This window comes from Komagataella phaffii, chromosome 3 (genome assembly GCF_000027005.1).
Source record: "Komagataella phaffii GS115 chromosome 3, complete sequence".
Taxonomy (NCBI): Eukaryota; Fungi; Ascomycota; class Pichiomycetes; order Pichiales; family Pichiaceae; genus Komagataella; species Komagataella phaffii.
In genome coordinates this window covers 248,638-271,548 of record NC_012965.1, presented here as the reverse complement: position 1 = coordinate 271,548, position 22,911 = coordinate 248,638, and the positions used below count along the sequence as shown (strand labels likewise).

The window sequence follows — 22,911 nt, the reverse complement described above, 5'->3', positions numbered from 1 at the left end:
TCATCAGCCTAAGGTGAAAAAATCATTTGAATTCATGACTACTACTGTCACATAGACTAAGTCTCTTGTTTTCGGTCTTTTCAATTATCGGATATGGCGTCGATGAACCGGAATTTCAACTTTAATATCATCACATTTTTACTGGGTCACTTACTGGGTGTTAATCAATGTTAATCAATAACTAAAGTTTAATGTCCAGCTGGTTGCCGTGGAATCAAACCCCTCTCTATTCGGATTTTTCGATTGCTGGATCTCTTTTTTCATGCTGAACGGCTAAAATGGCTACTCAATTGCATTTCAGTTCAGATCTTGGTTTTCCTCTGATCTTTACTATAATCACATATCGCCGAGAAAAAGAAAAAGATAGAAAAAAAATATACCTAACTCCTATTACTATTAAACCTACATAAAATGCATTCACTATTATAACGTAAAATTTAGTGATTCTAGTAGAGGACTAATTGGCTTTCTAAAAAGGCCGGGTCCTTTTTCTCATGGCGTGTCAAAGCTCCAAGGGCTTGAAGTGAAACAGCAAAGGGGCCACATAAATGGTCACGTGACGTATAAACGTACTTCTACTTTGAGCGTTGATGAGCCCTCTAAGCTGATTTATGCAAAGCGGAACGGTTCTTGATAATTGTTCGGTGTTGACCTTGGCATTGTAACGGTGAAATAATTGAGGGGGTCAATGTGAAAAATAATGATAGGGTAAAACCAAACAATCCTAGCAAAAGAAAACACTCCAAAAGTGAGACAAATCACATCAATATGCAACAGCTTGTAGCCCTTTTTTCTTTGACAGCAGAGACAGCAGTCTTATTCACAGAGTGGAGTTCTCTACTATCCTTATTCTCATTGCCGGTGGTAACTTGATTATTTTCAGTTATCCCATTTTGATTTTTACTTGGCTCCTCGGCGACAGGTTTAGCTTCCCTGCCGGAGATTGCCGAAGATTGATGGAGTGAAGGTGATAGTCTATGGTCATCTTGTGAAACCTGGGATAAACTGCGACTGCGTTCATCATAGCTCTCCTCTCTCATGAGTTTGAAATCTTCATCGTCTATGTTTCTATCATGTTTAGACTCTCCTTGCATCGAAGAGTTCTGGCGTATGCCGACCTGGCTGTCGTTGGCACTATGTGGTTTACTATCTGGGATATCTAGTATAAGCTCTATCATTCTAGTGAACACGTCGTCAACGTTTAGCCTCATAGATGCACTAGCCTCGATATAGTCGTCAAGTTTGTACTGATACTGGAGGTACTCGGCTTCCGTTCTAGAAACTTCCCTTTCATCTTCCAAGTCCATCATGTTCCCCAGGAGTAATATTGGAGGTAAAGAGTTCCCCCGTATGCGGCTAAGATTTCGGAGAATGTTTGATAAATTATCAAAGGAGTCCTTGGAATTGATACGGAAGGCCAGTATAATTCCTTGGGTTGCGAGAATCTGCTGTCTTCTGTGATCGGATTGTAGATCAGTCTCCATGGTCGATTGGGAGGAGTCAGCAGTATCAAGAATGTTTATCTGGTACTCCTTCCCCTCGATCTCCCAGACTCTACTGTACGTGTCTTCTATATCGTCATCATGGTGCTCCGGCATTTGATTCTGGACAAACTGTAGGGTGATTGAGGACTTCCCAACACCTACATTGCCCAGCATTAGGATATTCAACTCCCTTCTACGGTCCATCTAATAACTGACTAGCTCAACAACACAGAGACAATGCGATGAGCTATTTTGAGTGGCAAACAACTGAAGGGTGAGGAAAAAAAGCCAAAATCAAAAGGTAAAAGGAAGAGAAAATCGTTATTGTTTCTCGCTGATTGTGACATTACGATACGATTTCGCTGCACCCGAAATACTGGGAAACCGTTGAGAATTATAATAGCCAGATATCATCCAATCTATTGTTACACTGGGGACTAATCCTAGTGATTGCACAACCGAGATGGTCAGAGATTGGGAAGCAATAATAGAAACAAAGAAAGATGGAGAATAAAATGCTGTTTTGGTGGCAGTGGTGTTTCTTTGTAGAAACGGTGGGCCAAAAAAGGGCTGACGTCGGTTATTTTCTTTTCCCTCTCTCTACATTCACAACGGCATAAAGGATGAGTAAGGTACTGTTTAGACTCCAGCACCATAGTAACCTAAATCGGGTCTTCCACTCATCTTTGGGCCGAGCTGGTGAATTCAATTCGTTGACAGATGCGCCGTTTTAGTCTCCCGGCAGAATTTGTGTTTGACTGTTCGCTAATGTTGTGCTACCAAGTAATGATTAGGGCCAATCCCACCTGCGTTAAACGGTAATCGGATGGCAGGTTAAAGGCTGTTGCCAATCTCGTTTCTTTTTTATTTATATCTAATAAAGAAAAAAACAGGCCGTGCCTGCGTAGGAGAGGTCTTCCGACTAAGACGAGTGAAGGCTAATCACCATTGGCTGATTTTATTACCCTCCAAACATTTTGTGGCACCATTCCTGCCTACTGGGCGGAGCACAGGGCAGTAAGTAACGATGCGTGCATGCATGTTTGACATTATGAGTGAGGTGTCTCTCCTTTATTGTCAACCCTTTGTTCAGCCTCTAACAGGTCCCGGAATTAACACGGCTCCTTCAAATGCGCCGGGCCGATTCACCATTTGATTCAGCAGAGGAGTCAAATTCTTCGTAGCTGTCACTGTCTCTAGTTAGATCGATGACTTCCGATTCCTCGTCAGAGTTTTCACGTAAGTTTTCCGCTAATTGCTCGTTGTCCCTGTTGAAAAACTTGACTAAATTGTTTGGCAATACGTCCAATGGATCTTCGTCAAAAAAGGCTGATCTTTTCACATATGTTAAGGTCATCGTGTTTGAAATACCCGAGCGCGTAAACTCATGGATTGTATTCTGAATCTCGGAAAAGTCCATTATTTTTCTAATGTTGAAATTGGAGACCCTCTTCGAATGCTCTCTATGGAAATATCGAACCTGATACCAACAGTAATCTGTTTCCTTCGATTCAAAGTTTTTGGTAAAATAATAAATGTTGGAAGTATCAAGAACTATTGAGGTAAGAAAATACGGTTCCCAGTCTAATTTTTCTTCCTTCACTATCCCTGGGATATTGAACAGGTCCATATTACTGTTTAATTTCTCCACAATAGCATTCTGTTGGTCAGTTATTGACAATTTTTCCTTGATTATGTTATCTTTGATCTGATTGATGTTTTGTAAGGCCTTGTGGATTTCTTCATCCTCTGCTTTATTTTGCAAGTATTCGACCGTTGTGGACAAAAAATCATTAACCCTTTTGCCTTGATAACTTGAAATATCCATGATTTTCTTGGAATTGCTCAACCTTTGGTTGATCAACTCCTGTCTCAGCTCAATTTTAGATCTCATCAACTGTTCGTTCTCTTTTAGATAAATTTGAGGGTAAAATATCTCTGAAACTGAAAAACTACCATAAACGCTTTCATTCAGGTTTCCCAAAATAGGAATGACCATGACCTCACTTAAACGGTTGATATGTATCATTCCCAATCTTTCAAAATCATTTTCCCACAGCAACTTATGGAATGTCTGATAAATGTTACACTTCAAAACATCTGGTTCAATAGTAAAACATTCTACTACCTGTTTTTCACGTTCTTCTCCATTATAGATCTCAATTATTTCACTTTGGAATAACCTCTGTAGTTTCTCATTATCAACGCCAGTAGCAGCGCCTGAGAGTGATTTAAAAAAGGCAGGAAAAAAATCTTCAACTCCCTCCATATCATTCAAACCTGCCAGCAGATCTTTACTCAAATGTTGAACCAGGTTATGAATACTAGCAAAAAATCTTTTTGACGGTGCATTGTCCAAGAAGGCGACTACTCTTTGTAACTCCATAACAAACCTATTTCCTACAGATCCAGCGATCTTGATATCTTTATCCTTCCACCAATTTTTTTCATACCCATAATCATTGAAAGACTCTAATTTGAAAATCAGGTTCCGGAAACTTGGAATTTCGTGTAGTGTGATGATAAGTGGAGCCAGATAGCTCTCAAAATACTCATAATTGATGGGAACTAGAATAGGAGGAATATAGCTATTTCTTTGTGTTGCGGAAGGGTCATCGTAGACAGTGTAATCATCGGAGGAGTCTACAGAGCTCATATCATCATCATCCTCAATGTCACTGTCTTCCTCAATTACTCCAGGCTCATCAGACCGCAACGATCCATAAGCTGCAATCTTTGTCCGAATCTCTTCATCCAGATGAATCTCTCGGGATGGTAATGGTGGTGGTGACAATGAACTTGAGCTTGATCCTGCCAATTTTATGTCAGTATTCTGAACGTGGTCAGATTCTATTTCCAATTCCTGATCGTTTTCCTTGTCGCTCCGTTGGTTTGGTTTCTCCTCTGGATGTTGGGTGTCCTCATTTTCGCCTTGCTGTTGCTTGGGAATACCGTCACCAAATAAATAGCTCAAAGCGCCAGTGACATCATTGTTTGTCATAACTAATGCTTGCCTAGCCACTTCTTCATCGAAGCCCATATCTTTCAACTGGGCGATTGATTCATCGGTCATCTTTCTGATGTAGTTTGATGTCAAGGTAAGAAGGAGGAAAAGCTCGAATTATTAAGGGCAGATATTCATCTAGCGTTAAAAGCTGGTAGTTGTAAGAACTCTTGAGCCTAACGTATGAGCAGCGGTCTGTGATACGAGAGCACTCTTATTTTATATGACAATAAATTATAATTGTTATACGTGAACTATGTAAGATTTGCCACAAGAATATACCAAACCCTCGTTCTTATTTCCTTTCATAATATACACTTTTTAAAACAAAAACCCTTTAAAACACTTCTGGCAATCTTTCTATCTCATATTTATGGCCTCCTACGCTCATAATCGGAATACCAGGGACTTTTCTTACTCTTCTCTTCAGATCCGCATCGTTTGTTGCGACGATGAAACACTTATGTTGTATGACTCGATGAACCAAGCAATCATCGGCATATGTTCCCCTATGGGAGCAGGATAGTCTTTTGATCCTGGGATCCTTGGCTAGTTTCAAGGCAATTCTGTACTTTGGACCCAATTTCTCCAATTCGGCAACAACACAATCTGTAATCAAAGGAACGCATTTAGCATATAGTGTGTCCATCATCCCGCGGACTATATCGATTTTCTTTTGAATGCTAAAGTTGATGAAATTGGTATCTATGAGAACCTGGTACGGAGGTTTGATAGCTTGGTTATACTGGAAAAAAAGAGCCGATGAGACTTGTGGAACTGATCTTACCAGTTCAGGATCATCTTTAGGGTCCCTTGGTTTCTGAACGCTATTTTTCAACCTTTGGTCGGTAGACTTCAGAGTTCTTTTCACTTGAGCAAACTTTCTTGTCTTTTTTGCTTTTCCCATACTTGACCAATATGTGTGGAAAGAAAATGTGTGTTCTCTGAATATGTTCAGTCTTGTATAGATAGATAGATAGTCTAGGACCGAATAATTTTTTTTCTAGCAGAATTTCAACATCCAAACATCATTATCTACATTGTTGGCATCCCGTTATGGTATCCACGGAAGTAGATTGAAACAGTTTAAATTGGATATCAAGAGGTTGAAGCTCTAACGAAATTGTAGCTTCAAAGATATGAACAGCTCCAAAAATTTGGAACCAGGCCAATTGGAAGATCAGGAGAAAGCCAGAATTTTGGACTCTAACAATCTTCACCAAGTCTCGGCAATTTCTCTGAGCTTGGGTGTCCTTTTTGGGCTGTCATTATCCTTTCTGTTCACATCAGAACTCTTCCAACTGCCACTTTACATATTATGTCTTTCCCTGTTTCATTTTCTGGAGTATTATATCACAGCAAAGTTTAATACTGACAAAGTTAGTCTGGACTCCTTTCTCATCAATAACGGAGCTGAATACATTCTAGCACATTCACTTGCAATATTTGAAGTTGTATTAGAAGCTCACTGGTTCCCAACTTTGAAGTCACATCGATATATTTCATTTTTTGGCCTAATTTTTATTGTTATTGGCCAATTTTTACGATCAACAGCTATGATTACAGCTGGAAGATCTTTTTCACATATGATATCTACCACCAAGAAGAAAGAACATGTCTTGGTTACCAACGGTATGTACAAGTACACAAGACATCCTAGCTATGCTGGGTTTTTCTGGTGGGCTCTTGGAACCCAGCTGATGCTCTGCAATCCAATCTGTTTCATTGGGTTCCTATTTACTTTACGGCGTTTCTTCAAGCATAGAATCGAGTTTGAAGAACAATACTTGGTAGCATTTTTCAACCGTGATTATATAAATTACAAATCTTGTACCGGGACTCTTATACCCTTTATTGAATAGATCAATGGTCACCGTCATTTTCCTCATCAGAAAGCGTAAGATCAACCACTGTCTTGGACCTTTTGTTAGCAACTTCCGCAATGCCCTCCGCTGGTCTTGCGTAACTGGAGGAAGAAGTCGATTTTTGGGTGGAAGGCTCCTTCAACGAGCCATTGGAATCTTGCAGTGGTGTTTTATCAAAAATTGATGTGTGCATGGAGATTCCCAATAAACCTTTAGTTTGAGTTTGTTGATTTTGATCTTGGTCGTTGTGCATTTCAGCATTATTGTAGCCATTTGTTGGAGATGAAGCACTAGGATTTCCGGTGCTTTGCAACAAGCTGTTATTTGACCACGACGGTAGTACCAAGCTTGGAGTCTCTGAAGATTCTTGAGCTGGGTTTAGTAGTTGAGGTTGAACTCCATTTCGTGATATATTCTGTGACTGAGTTTGCTTGTCATTACGGAGACTTGAATGAATCGAAGGTGCCCCTGGGTATAATTGTGGCAATGTCTGAGCCCCTACCTCATTAGGAGTTTGGACTAGAGGTTGACCATAAAAGTTAAAGTTATACTGATCTTGGTTTTGAACTTGTCCTGAGCTATTTGATGCTGATGGGACCAAATATGATCGATTAAAATTTGGAGATTGACTATGTTGTTCCTGCTGTGCTGATGATGCTAGTGGGGAGAAATTCTGTGAGGCTTGTAAGGGAGCTGATCGCAAGCTTTGAACGAAATCAGTACTTCCATGACCATTTGGCATGGTGCCATCGACTTTCTCGGAAATGGAGTTAACGTTTGCATGGTGGTTGTGGGTATGGTTTAGTTGTCCCCGTTTCTTTGCCAGAAGCTTCAGAATTCTGTTCTTTTGAGCAGTCCGTACAGTAGCTTGACGTATTACTTGATCATACTGACCTTCTTCATTGCGTAAGCTAGGATTCAAGGCTTCCAATATTTTTTTTTGAGTAGCAATCTGGTTATATATGTGATCTTGCAATTTTAAAGAGGCTTCAAGTTGTTGAAGAGTAGGATTATGGGTCAGTAACTGTTCTTGACGTTGCAAAAATATCTGGATACTTTTGGTTCTATTAAATTCAGATCTTCTATTACCATTTGAGGGAGGTACAACTTCCGTATTTCTTGGAAAACCAGAACTGCTGAACGACGAAGGTCTATTTGCTAAGTTTGAAGAATAATTTGTGGTTAACTCACTGTTGTACGGTGTAGAATTGAACATCTGGCGAAGCTGAGCACTCTGCGGATCTGATATACTTCTATGAGCATCCGGGGGCGTAAATGAAACTGATAAACTACCTTGAGGATTCTCTTGAGATGTTACTGAAGCTGTCTTGACTGCATGACTATCTTCGATAGTTATAGAACTGTTTGTGTTATTTGCCGACTGAGCATTTGATGACTGCGAATGTAGATGAGGAGGAGGGGCGGCGGGTGGAGGTAAAGGTGATATGCTTCTTTGGCGCCTATTACCATCTTCCGTTCCAACATCTTTCTCAGCTACATCTCCCAATTCTGAGTTGTGCAAAGTATCATTAGACTGAGCTTGAGTCCCCGAAGCGACTGACATAGCTGCATTTAACCGATTTTCACCAGACAAGGACTGAATAGGGGGGCGTGAAGGAGGTGGTAATGGAGAACTTGAAATGCTTGCGGTATCCTCCCCTTCAGAGTCTATACGTGGAAGCCCACGGCGTATATTTGCAGTTGGGAGATCTGAATAATCTAACATTTCTTCCCCATTTGGCAGGGACGCGCTTGATGACGATGGTCCTTCGTTGTTTGTAGTATTCGATACAGCAACAGTGGTTGACAACATATCCTGTGGCAAAACAGTTGAATTCAAAACTTCTGGTTCGGGAGGATTAATTGCAACTCCATCATCTTGATCCTCAGAGTCACTATCCAATGATATAACTTCAACAGAAGCATCTGGTGGTGGTAAAAATTCCTCGGTGGGCTCAGATTTCAAACCTTCGGTAGATTTTTCTTGAGGTTGAGAAACATCTGGTTCGTCTTCTTTGCCAATGGTCCAATTTCCATTTGGATCAATCTCCACAGTTTCGACAAGGTCAGAAGTGTTTTTAAGGATTTCTTCAACATAGTCACTGAGGGCCAGATCCTTCACATCTATTTTTTTAGAACAAAGGGGACAGCTCCATGTTGATGCCTGCTCTTGCAGCTGCAAAAACGCAAGACCATCAAAACACTGAACATGTTCGCAATAAATTGACTTGCAGGGATACTTCATCCGGGAAAATGACAACGGGCACTTCAAACTTAGAATCTGAGACATTTCCACCACATCATCATCATCCTCAGTCTTATTGAAACTATTTAGGGTAGCTTCCTTGATTATGTGTGGCTGGGCCAATACTTTTTGTAGTACATCAAATGCTGAAAACGATTCCACGATGTAAAGATAAAACAGATAATCCGTATTGGAAAAAGCATAAACAACTTGGAGGTTGTTCATAGTGGGTGGCTCCTTCACAAATGGAGTCAAGTTAGCAGGCCTTGCCGTTCCTGGTTTATTTTTAATTCCTTTAACATTACCTTTAACAGGGGCTTTGTTACAGTATATTTCTAAAGGTTGTGGGAACTCAACAAATGCATTGTTGGTGACATTACGACCATCGTAGCTTCCGCTCAAGAGCAAGAGTTTGTAATTGGGCTTTCCGAAAAGAGTCTTAGTTTCACTCTCATTCAAGATAAACTGGATGTTACATTGACCTCTTCTTCCGGGAGCCTTCTCAGCCATCACTGGAGTTCCATGCACCAGCCGCTTCAAACGATAAAATGGACTTTCTTGAAAATAAACCCACGGTCTGACTTTCTTGGAATCCTCACTTGGTTTCGTGGGAAACATATTAACCCCTTGAAACATGTTAGTATTACCAGTACTCATGGGGAGCTGATTGTGTGTGACGGAGGATTGTACAGCTGGTACTACGTTTGACCCGGCCGACGGAAGCATAAAAAGATGAGAATTTGTCTTTAAAGCATTGTAGATCGTGTCAAAGTTGGGGACTTCCTGAAAATTTGCAGCCTTCAGCACCAGAGTTCTTGTTGCCAGTAAGAGTACGTTATCATTATTATCTCTTCCTAGCTGGAAGAAAAGTTTTAGTCGTTCGGCTAAATCTGCTTTTCTACCAGAGACAAGACGACCGGTTGCTCTACAGAGCGCTTTCAACTCGCTGACTCTTAGAGTATTGATTCTATTAATGGTGTCCTGGAATGTTAGTATTCGGTCAAAAACATGAACTGTCGACCCTAACCATAGGGAGTAAGATACGGATTGGAACAGCTGCCTTCCAGTGACAAACATACCTCATAATCTTCATCAGACATCGGCTCTTGCCGATCCATCTTTGGCTCTTGATAACTGTCTCCAGTATTTGTAATGTGAAAGCTTGAAGCAAATTCGACCAGGGATTACTTTACATAAGCATATCTATGGGCGAAATACTTAGATACATTGTACATTGGGGCGCGTATGTTTTGCAGGCACACTACTTGTCTACTACTAAGAACCTGCTCCACATCAGATGGTGATAGGACCATACAAGAGGCATTCCACCAGGGAACCTGCTGCCAATGTATCGCCGTGATCATATCTTGAAGGTAGAACCAATAGCCCGTTTGAGTTATTAAAACTCCCCACTCGGCTGCTTCTTTGAAACCCTGTTGGTTCAGCCTTTAATTGAAAGTCATCTTTATCTTGGAATATCAATGCTCGTTGGTATTCATACCTCGTATCAAGCTTTATTTCCGATTTGAGCCTAGTCTTAACTTTTGGCAACGAGAAAATTGGAGATCCTCCAAATTTTAGCAACGATGGAAGGACAAAAACGTAAAAGCAAACAGCGGCTGATGCTGGATTACCAGGAAGTGCAAATATGTATTTTGTAGTGGATTTAACGGTGACTGTGGCAAACGTCGTTGGCTTGCCAGGTTTCATGTTCACTCTCCCAAAGTGAATCTTGCCCTCTAGTTCTCTTTCAATGACCGGTTTTAGCAGATCCAATTCACCCATTGAAACGCCCCCAGTAGTGATGAGGTAGTCAATGTCGCTGTTCAAAGTGTCCTTTAGTTTTTGAACCAACTTCGAAGGATCGTCAATCACGGCACCAAGATCTGTGGTGTTATAGTGTAGATTGGAGCATATACTGTAAAGCGTTAGTCGATTTGTGTCGTACACTTGACCATACTTCAATGGACTTGAGGACTCAACAACATCAACAAGCTCCGACCCTGTTGACAAAATACCAATCTTGGGTTTCTTCACAACCAATACCTCGTTCAATCCAACACTACCTAGCAAACCAACTTCGCCTCCATTTGGAGAGATAACGTGTCCTTTATTCAGGAGAAGACTTTTGTATTCAACATCTGATCCAACTTTTCTAATATTATCGTTCTCTTTCACGTCCATTGCTAGTATTTCAACTTCCTTCTCCTCCTTCGAGTCCATAGTAGTCGATTTTAAAACAGTCTCCTCAACCATAACAACTGCCGTGGCTTCCTCGGGGACTGGAGCTCCAGTAGTAACTCTAGATATAGTTCCTGGCTTTAATGTGGTTAAGTCAGAGGCAGACGCGTGTGAAACAGATACAACTGGATAGACTCCCGGGCCATCTGTATGGTGTACAGCGTAACCGTCCACAATACTTGCTCTGAAGTTTGGAAAACTTGTGGGTGCCAAAATATCTTCAGCAATGGTTGATCCAACAAGAAACTCATCAACTATACTTAACCTTACATCGATATTTCTTTTTGTTTCCGTCAAAATCCTAGAAAGAGCAGCGTCCACCTCTATCATCGGATACAATGACTCTCGTTTCCGCTTTGTCACACCCTGGGACAAATCATTCGATAAGAGTTGATGGTGCGCCAATCCACAGCCAGCAGAACTTTGGGTGGACTTGCCATGATGGTCACAAAAAGTGCTAGAGTTTTCGCCCGGCAACTTATCTTCAGTTGTTCTTTGCATCTTATCATGAAGCACTCTTGAGTTCTCAGAGTCCATTTGAGCTAAAGCATGCTTCATAGTGTGAATAATTGCACTCAAGTTTTCCGAAGCTCCTTTGGGAGATCCAGGCAAAGTGATAACCAGTGAGCTCTTGATAGTTCCAGCAACTGGTCGAGACATCATTGCAAATGATGTTATGCTCAATGATTTGGATAACATGGCGTGCACTATCCCTGGTGCTGGTCTTTCAATTAGTGGGGAGATTGCTTCTGGGGTAATATCCTTAGTAGTGAACCCTGTACCACCGCAAGTCAAAATCAACCTGGATGGCGAGTCTCCTTCAGTCAATTCAAGCACATTTTTTTGTATGGAGTATTTGTGATCCGGTACGTACACTGTAGGCCCAACATTGAAAATTGGTGGGTTGTTAAAGGTGTCATAACCGGTAAAAACTGATCCAACCTTGTCAGCCGTAAGATCAGCACTGTGATCTTTTGCACAAGTATCTGATACAACAACAATTGAAACTTTAAACATGAAATGACAATGTGGAGGGGTCAAAGTAATTGAGAGGATCAAGTCGTTTGGAATGGGCTTATCTACAGTTGGAAAGAAACCAGACCTTCCGCGAAATTTATCACCAAAAGATAGATAAGGTGCACTACACTTACTAGTGAGCCAAATTAAATTATCCTAACCACTAAACCGAAATACAGAGAAACTAAACAAAAAAGGTAAGGAACCTTGTATATACCAGAATGACCTTTTAATTGACTTGAATTGTCTGGTCAACGAAAATAATCAAGTTTCGGAACGCCTTCTTGGAGCCTTTGTGATGGGTAATTACCACAAGGGACTGCTCCCCATCCTTGATTTGAACATTAAAATGAAGTGCTCTTCCTGTCAGTCTAGCTGGTATGACACCCGAAATCAGCCTTTCATTATGGTCATAGGTCACCTTGCTGACAGTTTTCTCTTTCTGTTTGTTATTAATGGTAGTCTTAAAAATCTCCCAAAGCCTTTGGCTCGAAATAGACGATTGGATAACCTCAGTGTGATTCGGTTTCGATTCCTTGGTGGTTGTCTTCGGCTTTGTTAGACTGTTAAATAACTTGCTGAACCATGTCGGTTTCTTAAGGGAATCTTCATTGCCCGTCTTAGATAAAGATTTTTCGTTCACTTGAAGTGTCTCTTTGGTGCTGGCCTCGGTAGAATTCTTGAAAATAGGATCCATTGGGGACACTCTAGCATGAGAGGGTGGACGAGGAGCGTCCCTCTTGGGCACTATGCTATGGAACTGATTCATTATTCTTCGTCTTGTTGACTGAGCTCTTCCAAGATCAATATCATTATCACTAAGTGTGTTGGAAAACTGAGACGCCCTCTTGACTTGGTCTCCTCTCTGGACTTTTTCTGGTTGTGATTCATACTGTTGTTTGCTTTCAATTGGATTACCCTCATCATCAACTACATCGAATATTGTTGAGTACTGGGTTGGTAAAGATCCTCTGTCTTTGGTGCTGTTAACTAGCTTCTCAAGATTCAAATTTGAAGTCTCATCTGGATCGCCGTATATGGATACTTTTGTAAACCTTTTTTGATTGAACGATGGTTCTCCCATCGATAAAGAATACTGGGAGAATCTGGACAATCGGGGGTTAGAGGATTTTTCAGAAACTCGTTCTCTACTGTCCTCTTCAATTATCTCGTTGACAGTGTTGTCGACAAACAATGAGTTCCGAATGTCATTGAAAGGTTGGACAATGATATTCAAATTTGAGTCATGAGTACCATCAGACGCAACTTTGCGATGATGCTTGATGGATTTTTCTGAAATAGCATGGTCAGTATTTTGAGCGTCATTCGAAGATTCAACGTCGGCAAATTTCTCTTCAATTGGGCTGTAGTAAGTGACATCCTTTGTTTTGGCAAAAGTGACTGGTTCGGCCACGTGAACAGAGCTATCTGTAAGATCATGGTAGTCAAAAGAAAACTCATCAATACATGCAGGAGTATCATTGTTGAGAATTGTTTCTTCATACTTTTTAGCAGGCTCATCAACTATTGCTTTGGATTGTCGATAGGAATTTTTTCTTGAAACTGCAATCTCTTTGACACTGTCCAATTTTTTAACCTTAGAGTTGTACTCTTTTAACGTGAGTTTGGGAGCTTCGGGGCGTAATAACGAAGCTAAGTCCCTGGTTGAAGACGAGGAAGAATAATGCAACTTTCCAGAAAAAGTTAAACCAGTTGGAAGCGGCAGGAAACTTTCTCTTTGGTAGCTCATGGCATTCTTCGAACCCACTGGCTTCGTAACAGCCTGAGGTTTTGATGCACTGGTCAATGTGGTACTAGAGTTGGAGTTGAGATTGGAGTTCAAGCTTTTTGTGGAGCTTGAAGATGAGCCATTGTACTCCTTATAGATGTCGATTGTGCTCAAACGAACGCCTAGTTTTGTCAATACCGATGATGCAGTATCACTTACATTCCTTTTGTTTGCAGAAGCAGCTCGTGGGTCTAAAGAAAAATTCCTCGAGTTGTCAGGTATTGAAGTGCGGTCTCCAGTTACTGCTAATGATAAGTACGATTCGTCTTTAGGTAGCTTCGGCAAATTCTTAGCTTCCTTGCGTTTGGCAGATGTAACAACATTTGTGGAATCCTTCAGTACATTAGAATTGACCTTTTTAGGAGTATTATAAAGAGGCACGTCATTGGAGACAATTGTTTCATCTTCACAGAAAAGAAAATCTGAACTCGGATCCAACAGAGGCTCCTCGTCAAATCCTCTATTGGAGTTAAATATATGATCGCACAAGAAAGAGAAATCTTTGAGTTCCGACTTGTTTTCATTGATATTTGCAAAAGGAAGTCGTGGAGGAGCAGCTGATGATTTTACGCTATTCATCGAAACATTCTTTTTCATTAGGCTCTTTCTTGAAGATGAAGACTTCAAAGACACATGCTTTCTAGACGTCGATGCTTTAATATTGTTCCTTTGAAATTTTATGGGATCTTTAGCCAAAGATTTTGAGCTTAATGAAGTTGGAGCAGCCCTAATTATTTCCGTCTTTGACTCTAGGGTGTTCCCATTATCGTCTTTGATCGTAGTTGTAACAATGCTAGTCGATCTGGGAAGAGAATTAGACAGCCTCTTTTTCGAGTTCCTTCTTGAAGGAAGTACATATTCACTGTGGTCATCTCTGTATTTCAAAAGAAGCCGATAAAAAACTTTCTCTGAAGAGATATTTGAGTTTTTCAGCTTCGAAATAATATCACGTCTATCAACGCCCTTCCAAAGAGTTTGAAGGTTTTGTAGGATATCTTCATCCACGGTATCAATTGGCGACTCGCTGTTCACAACATTAACTGTGGACTGATTGTAAGAATGATCAAAATTCAACGTGTCCGTATATTTTTGAATCAATGGATGGTTGTAGACATCCAATATCTTGATTCTTCTTGTAGGGTCAACATGTAGCATTCTTGTTATTAAATCTTTGGCCTCTTTTGAGAGATATTCTGGCATCGTGAAAACTCCAGACTGGACCTTGATTAGTAGGTTTCTAATATTTGGATCGTCAAATGGTAGACGACCAGTAAGAAGAGCAAACAGGATGATACCACATGACCACACATCACTGGGGGAACCATGGTAATCCTTACCTGCAATAATCTCAGGAGAAGCGTAGTGAGGAGAACCACAGGATGTCTCCAATAAGCGTTCCTTTGTTTCCAAAGCAGCCATACCAAAGTCAGCAATCTTTATATTGGAGTTTTTGTCTAGCAAAAGATTCTCTGGTTTCAGATCACGGTGGCAGATGCTAAACTGATGGCAGTAACTGACTCCGTCAATGATTTGCTTGAAGTAACGGACAGCTTCAGACTCTGGTTGCCGACCGTTTTTGATTAGATAGTCAAATAATTCACCACCTTCAATATATTCCAACACGAGGTATAGTTCCCCTTTATTTTCCCATACATCATAGAGTCCCATGATGTTGGGGTGGTTTATAAGTTTCATGATGATGATTTCTCTTTCAATACCGTATGGTAAGCCATTGGAGTCAATTCTATGGGAAGTAGCGGCGATGCCCTTATCTTTGGCTTTTTGCTCAAGGAAGCTTGACTTCGGCACAATCTTCACCGCAGCTAGTTGGCCAGTTGTGGAATGTTTTGCAAGACGAACACGGCCAGTAGAGCCTCTTCCAAGAGTTCTGCCTAACTTCCAGGGTCCGACATGGTTCTTTGATTTTCTCTTGGAGGAATTGGTGTTTGTTGAAGCCTGCGATAATCTCTTATTGGCACTCATAACACTGGACACAACTTTATCAATGGGTTGATCTTGATAATCATGTTGATTTCGGGAAGCCGACTGAGCAGCACGAAGCGCAAACGATGAATCGACAGTCATATTACACGGTACTGTCTAGGGCCGTTAAAAACAGTTATCTGAATGTCGACACGGAAAGATGAAAATGAAAAACACCAAAACTTGTTCAAAAGCTGAAGAAATATTCTACGCTGGATGGGGTCTAAGAAGCTAGCAAAATGATGATAAAATGAATGTAACAGACTAGTAGTCTTGAGTTGGGTGACTGGAGAGGGAGGGGTTGGCGTTAAGATGAGGTATTGCTTGCAATTGAGTCGTAGCAAAGAATAGTGAGATCTTTCGGTTGTTTTCCTTTCGCTGGGGATGTGTTTGGAAGGAGCTAGAGCGCGTTGGATTGGAAGACAAAAAAAATAAAACACGGTTGGATAAAGCAGCCGCACATTAAAGCACATCAGGGGCAGATGTTGTATCAATTGAGTATTCTGCTTAGGTAATAGTCAGCTCTCTGCCTGAAGGTTGGGTCACTAAAAACGGTCCAGTTTCGCGCACCACTGGGGTATCGTGAGGACGACATTGCAGATCTAATTCAGGATAAAGCGGGAATTGATAGTTGATCTTCGTTCTTCCTTTAAAAACACTCTTTATTGCAAAATGATGTCATCATGGAAGCAGAAACTGAAGGATTCAACCCACCATTTCTCTAGAGCAAAAAAAGATTCCTCTCCTACGAGAGACGATCAGACCTTTTATAGTGGTGGGTCTCCAAGTTCGGGAAGCGTGGATGTCTTGAGTGTTTCCAAACCAAAACCTGTCTTGACTAGAGATAGTCTCGAGCAAGCTAATCAGAGACGAAACTCTTCTACAGAGTCTTCAATGTCTACACAAACTGCAGTGGAGTTGGATAGGGCATCTCGTTCCGGAAACACAGTCAACGTGGAAGAAGAATTGAAGAACTTGAGCTTAAAGGATGACGAGCAAGCCATTTTTACCAAAGACTTGTCAACAACGGATCCAGTGATGGTCCCATCCTCTGACTCCAACAGTCAGCTAAATTCGACGGAGAAAACGTCGGACTCTCAAGGATTCAAACCAGGTCTCTTGACATGCAAGATATATACTGGTAATGACATGAAACTCCCCATCCCGTTGAAGATTTCCAAAGTTTTAATGGATAGGTTGATTGAGTCAGGAGTTGATGTGAATTTGTCAAAGCTGCAAGAAACTTGCAACGAACTTTTGTCAGCTGCGTCTCAGATTACTAACAGTGAAAAGGACAAAACTGGCAATAAGATTAACTCCAAAAAGTTGGAACTATTGATGACCAAATCTATTCCAGCCCTGATTTCTGTTCCCTCAATGTATGACCCAACCCCGGTAAAGAAGCCGTTGATATACTTGGTAGTCGAGTTCGACAAGAATACAGAGACCATCAATTCTATCGGAAACACTATCAATTCACCCAAATTCAACAATGTAACTACTTTTGATGTAAGCAGCAATATGCAAACTTTAACAATCAATGCATTTGCTCGCCTGCCATCTGTTTTAATACCTGAAGATTCTTTGAATCAACTCAACGAAGAGGCCAAAAATTTGCACAACGACAAAGAGCCTTTTAGACCATTGCCTCAACATGATATTTTGATTGGTTCTACAAGGGTTGACTTGAACAAATCGACAGACATTTCAAATGCAACATCGAGCTCAAGGCTCATAAACCACGAATGGGTCAATATCATTAACCCATACAACAAAGATTGCATGGGGCTCATAAACCTTTCTATTGACTTCCATCCGTACTCCTCCAAAAAATCAATGAGTATTGATGACTTTCAACTTTTGAAAGTCATTGGTAAAGGTTCTTTTGGAAAAGTAATGCAAGTTCGTAAGAAGGATACCGGTAAAGTTTATGCTTTGAAGGTAATACGAAAAGCGCATATAGTTTCAAAGATGGAGGTCACTCATACTTTAGCCGAGAAGTTTGTATTGTCAAAAGTTGACAATCCATTTATCGTTCCCTTGAAATTTGCATTCCAATCACCAAGCAAGTTGTATCTTGTCTTATCATTCATCAACGGTGGGGAGCTATTCTTCCATTTGCTGAAATCCGGTAAATTTTCTCTAGCAAGAGCAAAATTCTACATTTCAGAGCTGCTATCAGCCATAGAGACTCTTCATGACATGAACATTATCTATAGAGACTTGAAGCCAGAAAACATTTTACTTGACTATCAAGGCCATATCGCCCTCTGTGATTTTGGACTTTGCAAGATAAACATGCAACTAGAGCAAAAAACCAACACTTTTTGCGGCACTCCGGAGTATCTGGCTCCAGAGTTATTAAGCGGACAAGGGTATACGAGGGTGGTTGATTTCTGGACTCTAGGAACGCTACTTTACGAGATGACTGTTGGACTGCCTCCCTTCTATGATGAGAATGTCAAAATCATGTACAAGAAGATTCTGAACGATCCTTTAAAGTTTCCTGCCGGCTTTGATCCGGACGCTAAGTCTTTGATTACAGGCCTGTTGCAAAGAGATCCGACCAAAAGGTTGGGATTCAATGGCTCCCATGAGATCAAAAATCATCAATTCTTTGCAGATATTGACTGGCAGCGTCTTCTTTCCAAGTCTTATATCCCCCCCTTCAAACCACCAGTGCAAGACTCGTTTGACACGTCCAACTTTGACGCCGAGTTCACCAGTGAAAGACCTTTGGACTCTGTGGTTGATGATTATCTCTCTGAAAGTGTTCAGAAACAGTTTGGAGGATGGACCTACATCGGCTCTTCGTCGTACTACCCATAAGCTAAACACAAAATAGAAAAAAATACCAAATCTTATTACCCTATAGTTACTAGTATACAACCATTTAATTATGTGCATTAATTGTATCGATAAGAGGCTCTTTCCTATTTTTGCATCCCTCATCGTCCGGATGCCTTTTACAGTATTCAGCAATCGGCTGCTCCACATCGCCTCTGCGGGCCTTGAGCTGATCCAGCTCCTTCTCGATTTCCTTATAGGACGCCATCTCCTTTTCAATAAGGTCCAGCCCTTCTTCTTCCATCTCCGGGGAAATCTCCTGCTTACTAAAGTATTTCCGTATGATATTATTGATCTGGTAGTATGAACACATGTATTCGTATTCCTTCTGTGCCAAATCCACGAAATACTTTATGTAACCCAGTTCCTTATATTGTAACGACCCGTCGTCCTCTTTGGAACCTCCGTGAGATTTTTCAAATGCTCTGACCTGCTCGTTATATCTCTCCTGAAGGGTCTCATAAACCGATTTGTACCGATTGAGGTCCTTAGTGAGATCATTATTACAAGACGAGAGTTGCAGATTCGGATGCACCATAAAAACCTCCACCATTATGAGTAGTTTCACTTGCTAGTTGTCAACACAATTTCAAAGGCTATTCTATTTCGAAAGCGTAAGGGGAAAAAAAAATCTAGTTCAGGTGACTAGCTTATGAATGAATATTTCTCAGGGAAAATGAGTTGCCTCTTTTGCAAGATTATCTGGTGATTAGATGCTTGCTCCGCATTCTAGTCCCTATAGAGGCCTGAAGACTCAACCTAAAAAAATATTAGGATCTACTGCATTTTGCAGGGGGTGCGGCGTGGGGATACTTTTTCGGTTATTGAGTGGAAGCAACTCACTACTAAGCTTTAAATGTTAAGCCTCCACAGAACTGCAAGTAGGGCGGCAATAATTCGGGCTTGGAACTTACTCTTGCTTTTGGGCTACTTTGTCTAGGTGGTCGCTGTAGGTTACGGGCTCGTCTTCCCATCAAAGCCTTGGGGCAATGTCTCTGAGGCTATCTCAGGTTCCGCTTCTTCATGCTGCGAATTGCCGTAAGTTCCGATTTTCAGGAAGCACGACAAAACTACTGCAACAACAGAATATCCTATAGCGCAGTACCAGGCATTTCGAAAGCCGTCCAGTAATTTCACTGGGTCGTCGTTCTGTTGGGGAGTTCCGTAAAGTGGATTTCGGGCATTAACAACGGCAGAAGAAATAGCCAGCCCTACAGCCCCGGAAAGCTGGATGACAGTGTTGAAGACTCCAGCCGCGGAGCTCTGTAGATCTTTAGAGACTGATGTCATTGTTACCATGTTGCATACATTGTATGCTGTGTCAGCACCAATGACTGACAAGCTGATTGCTTGGAACGGTCCAGCCCAGTAAAGCCGGTTCTTCGACACTGTAGCCCAAATTACCGCAGAACCGCAGAAGGACAACGATGCTGCGAGTAATAATATTCTGCCTGGAATTACATGCAGTGTAAATGCAATAAAAATGTTAGTTAATATCCCCACAATGCCCATTGGGAGGATGTATGCCGTTGTAAGTAAGGGCGACCTAGCTTGAACGTTCTCAAAGAACAGGATCGAAAAGTAAGTCAATGTTCCTGCAAAGCAGAGCCAAAGCAGTGACATGATAGTAATGCTACGGGCGAACCTTGAGTTCGACCACATCTCCATTGGCATTAGGGGCCTTCGTGGTACATATTTTTCCCATACAAACAGTGCGACGATCAACAGCGAACCAACTATTAGTAGCGCAATGATGTAGGGCGTTTTCCATCCATGAACTGTGACATCAACTTGAGTTAGGGAAAAACAGAATAAGGTAAATCCTGTCAAAGAGAGGAAAGCACCCATGTAATCTAACTCTTTCAAAGTAGCTAGTTTACCTTTTTTGGACAGCTCAGTGTCTTGATCTTTAGGCACCGTTATAAAGGCCACTGTTGCTAAAAGGGCATACCAAACTGTATTAAAAAAATGGATAGCTCTCCAAGTAGAAAATTCCGCTGCAATACCGCCAACTACAAGCCCAAAACACATCCCTAGGGGGGCTCCGGCGGCGAAACATGCGAATGCTCTGTTCTTTCTCCTTCCTATTGGATAATTGGCCCCAATAATACCTGCCGCAGCTGGAGTCCCAACGGCAACAACAACACCTTGTAAGGCCCTGAAGATGCATAGAGCGATGTAGTTGTTCATAAACCCTCCAATAAGAGAAAACATACTGTAAAGTGTAAATGCCGTTAACACAGAGTATCTTCTGCCAAATAAGTCTGCTATACTCCCCATTAACAACAGCAAGCTTCCATTTGCAAGACCTACACTGCTTATGCTCCATGTTAGTGCTCCACCGGCAACATGAAAGTGGTCAGCAACTTTGTTGATGGATATTTGGTAGGCTCCTGTGGCCATGGACGCTGCAGCTGGGGCAAATGTCAGGGTGAAGATACAAAAACATTCCTTCAAAGTGGATGAAAAACACTCTGGTCTTGGGTCCACCTTTGTTGGTCTGGGTATTTTCAGCATCACGATACCTGTAGGCTACTGTAAATCTTCGAACTATTTCCCCTTAACGTCTCCCTGAAAAAAAAAAACGGTTGATTACGTCATTCAAGCAGAATAATTATTAGCAGATTAGAGTGATTCGAAGCTTGATAGTTATACATTTGCTCCAAATGTAGAGGCTTGCCGGGCATCTACTGGCCTTGCCCACTCACTTCGACTATTAGTAACTCCATTAAAATATAAATACACGTTATGTCTAAATAGAAGTGCTAAACAACCAGTTCGTCCCATAAATAGGGAGTAAAAACAATGATGGCCGTGTAAAGAGCACACAAATTCTCCCAAATGGCTAATGGAAAACCAATAAGGCCTCTGTCAATATAGTTCAGCCAAAGGCCGTAAAAAGCGACGCTGAAAAAGTGGTGAAATAGAATCATAGGACTGGGTAAAAGACCACTCAGTAGATCAACAGGGTCAGTGACACATTTTCCGCCACGTTTGAAATAAGCAAAACAACCCCGTCTAAGGATCAGTAAAGCTTTAGAGTCGCCATCGAAAAGAGAAAAAAGGGCGATCGATAGAACGTTAATCACCGAACTGAGCTTCTTACGTTCGTAATGGAATTCGGCCAATTTTTCAGAAACAGTAGCGTCATCTAACAGATCCCTAACGTCATATAAGACCCTTGCCAATAAGGCAGCATCATTTATACCTACGGTCATGCCTCCACCTGTCAATGGATGTCTCATATTGAGAGCGTCGCCAATGAAGGCCAGGCCCGGAATTGTGTTTGTCTTTGCAGTTAAATATTGATTTGGCATGGCACGGTAACAGTCATCCTTCGATAAAGCTTCTATCAATGAAGGTTGCGTCTCAGCAGGAAAGCTAGGCAAAACAACTTCATTTAGATATTTAAGAACATCATTCTTAGGAGGTAGTTTCTCAGAACGGTAAGCGCATAAAACTCGAGTCTTCGTCTGAGAAATCTGGTACATTAGAATAGGCGCATGGTCTCCCATGATGACATGGCCATAATGAAGCTTAGGAACTATTGCGTTCTGTAGTTCCAAACCAACAAAATATGATCCAACTTGCGGCTTCTTGGACAAAAATAACTCTTTTCTAAACTTAGAGTAGATTCCGTCTGTGCAAATTACCAATTCAGCCGTATAGTTCTTACGATTCTTAGAGTCGTCCTCAACTTCAACACCAATACAAGCATCCAAATCGTTTTTCAGTAATGATGTCACATTTCCTTGCAACTTGGTTATATTTGGTTCTTGAGTTGCAATTTTTCTCAGATTCATGACAAATCTACCATGATGGAAAGCCACCCCTCTAATTCTTTCATCTGATTCCCAATCTTTGACAGAAATACCAGCTTCAGTATCCTTATCGTCCTTCAATTTATCGTTACCATCTTTGACACAGCCTGGAACTGGCTCTTCTACCAACTTCAAGTCCTGTTTGTATGAATATGGAATTAGTACATCCTCATTATAGTTCTTAACCAGGTATCCTGCAGTATAAAACGCGTCAATGTCATTGATAGCTTCGATCATTCCAAGCTCTCGCAAGGCTTTCAACCCAGAAGGCTGCATCAATTCGCCGACAATCCTGTTTGGCTCCGACCAGTCTCTCTCCACGATAAGCACTTTCCGGCCTTGCCTGGCGAGAGCCGTTGCTATGCAAGGGCCAACAACTCCAGCGCCTATCACGATAATATTGTAGTCTCTTTCAGGGGACATACGGTCTTTTTAAATGAATGTTATGGAGATGGTGAAGAGGAGAAAGGATATATTGTATGGTTTTCCTGGTGGTTTTAAATAAACCTAAATCAGCTTATTTTTTTTATACGAAGAGAACGACCCATGAAAACCTCACTCATGTGAAAATAAGACGATAAAGAGAGCCATCTGAAATCGTCTCAACACACCTCT

At 41.3% G+C, this 22,911-nt stretch overlaps 9 protein-coding genes across 9 annotated transcripts; 2 read left to right on the top strand and 7 right to left on the bottom strand.

The window, feature by feature from the left end:
- Positions 1 to 758: 758 nt before the first annotated feature.
- Positions 759 to 1,688, bottom strand: PAS_chr3_0133 (GTP-binding protein of the ras superfamily required for bud site selection; the record flags this gene model as incomplete). Its single annotated transcript, XM_002492296.1, has 1 exon — positions 759 to 1,688. One exon carries the CDS (start codon positions 1,686 to 1,688, stop codon positions 759 to 761), a length of 930 nt encoding a protein of 309 aa, XP_002492341.1.
- Positions 1,689 to 2,610: 922 nt separating this feature from the next.
- Positions 2,611 to 4,557, bottom strand: PAS_chr3_0132 (Hypothetical protein; the record flags this gene model as incomplete). Its single annotated transcript, XM_002492295.1, has 1 exon — positions 2,611 to 4,557. The coding sequence occupies one exon, from the start codon at positions 4,555 to 4,557 to the stop codon at positions 2,611 to 2,613; it is 1,947 nt and encodes a 648-aa protein (XP_002492340.1).
- Positions 4,558 to 4,825: 268 nt separating this feature from the next.
- PAS_chr3_0131 (Essential nucleolar protein that is a component of the SSU (small subunit) processome involved in th) lies at positions 4,826 to 5,395 on the bottom strand (the record flags this gene model as incomplete). The annotated part of the gene is made up of 1 exon (XM_002492294.1): positions 4,826 to 5,395. One exon carries the CDS (start codon positions 5,393 to 5,395, stop codon positions 4,826 to 4,828), a length of 570 nt encoding a protein of 189 aa, XP_002492339.1.
- A 232-nt stretch (positions 5,396 to 5,627) lies between these two features.
- Positions 5,628 to 6,350, top strand: PAS_chr3_0130 (Farnesyl cysteine-carboxyl methyltransferase, mediates the carboxyl methylation step during C-termin; the record flags this gene model as incomplete). The annotated part of the gene is made up of 1 exon (XM_002492293.1): positions 5,628 to 6,350. The coding sequence occupies one exon, from the start codon at positions 5,628 to 5,630 to the stop codon at positions 6,348 to 6,350; it is 723 nt and encodes a 240-aa protein (XP_002492338.1).
- A 1-nt stretch (position 6,351) lies between these two features.
- PAS_chr3_0129 lies at positions 6,352 to 9,675 on the bottom strand (the record flags this gene model as incomplete). The annotated part of the gene is made up of 1 exon (XM_002492292.1): positions 6,352 to 9,675. One exon carries the CDS (start codon positions 9,673 to 9,675, stop codon positions 6,352 to 6,354), a length of 3,324 nt encoding a protein of 1,107 aa, XP_002492337.1.
- A 6,625-nt stretch (positions 9,676 to 16,300) lies between these two features.
- Positions 16,301 to 18,457, top strand: PAS_chr3_0127 (Protein kinase with similarityto serine/threonine protein kinase Ypk1p; the record flags this gene model as incomplete). The annotated part of the gene is made up of 1 exon (XM_002492291.1): positions 16,301 to 18,457. The coding sequence occupies one exon, from the start codon at positions 16,301 to 16,303 to the stop codon at positions 18,455 to 18,457; it is 2,157 nt and encodes a 718-aa protein (XP_002492336.1).
- A 64-nt stretch (positions 18,458 to 18,521) lies between these two features.
- PAS_chr3_0126 (Hypothetical protein) lies at positions 18,522 to 19,028 on the bottom strand (the record flags this gene model as incomplete). The annotated part of the gene is made up of 1 exon (XM_002492290.1): positions 18,522 to 19,028. One exon carries the CDS (start codon positions 19,026 to 19,028, stop codon positions 18,522 to 18,524), a length of 507 nt encoding a protein of 168 aa, XP_002492335.1.
- A 401-nt stretch (positions 19,029 to 19,429) lies between these two features.
- Positions 19,430 to 20,992, bottom strand: PAS_chr3_0125 (uncharacterized protein; the record flags this gene model as incomplete). Its single annotated transcript, XM_002492289.1, has 1 exon — positions 19,430 to 20,992. The coding sequence occupies one exon, from the start codon at positions 20,990 to 20,992 to the stop codon at positions 19,430 to 19,432; it is 1,563 nt and encodes a 520-aa protein (XP_002492334.1).
- Positions 20,993 to 21,240: 248 nt separating this feature from the next.
- Positions 21,241 to 22,719, bottom strand: PAS_chr3_0124 (Squalene epoxidase, catalyzes the epoxidation of squalene to 2,3-oxidosqualene; the record flags this gene model as incomplete). Its single annotated transcript, XM_002492288.1, has 1 exon — positions 21,241 to 22,719. One exon carries the CDS (start codon positions 22,717 to 22,719, stop codon positions 21,241 to 21,243), a length of 1,479 nt encoding a protein of 492 aa, XP_002492333.1.
- Between the last annotated feature and the right edge of the window lie 192 nt (positions 22,720 to 22,911).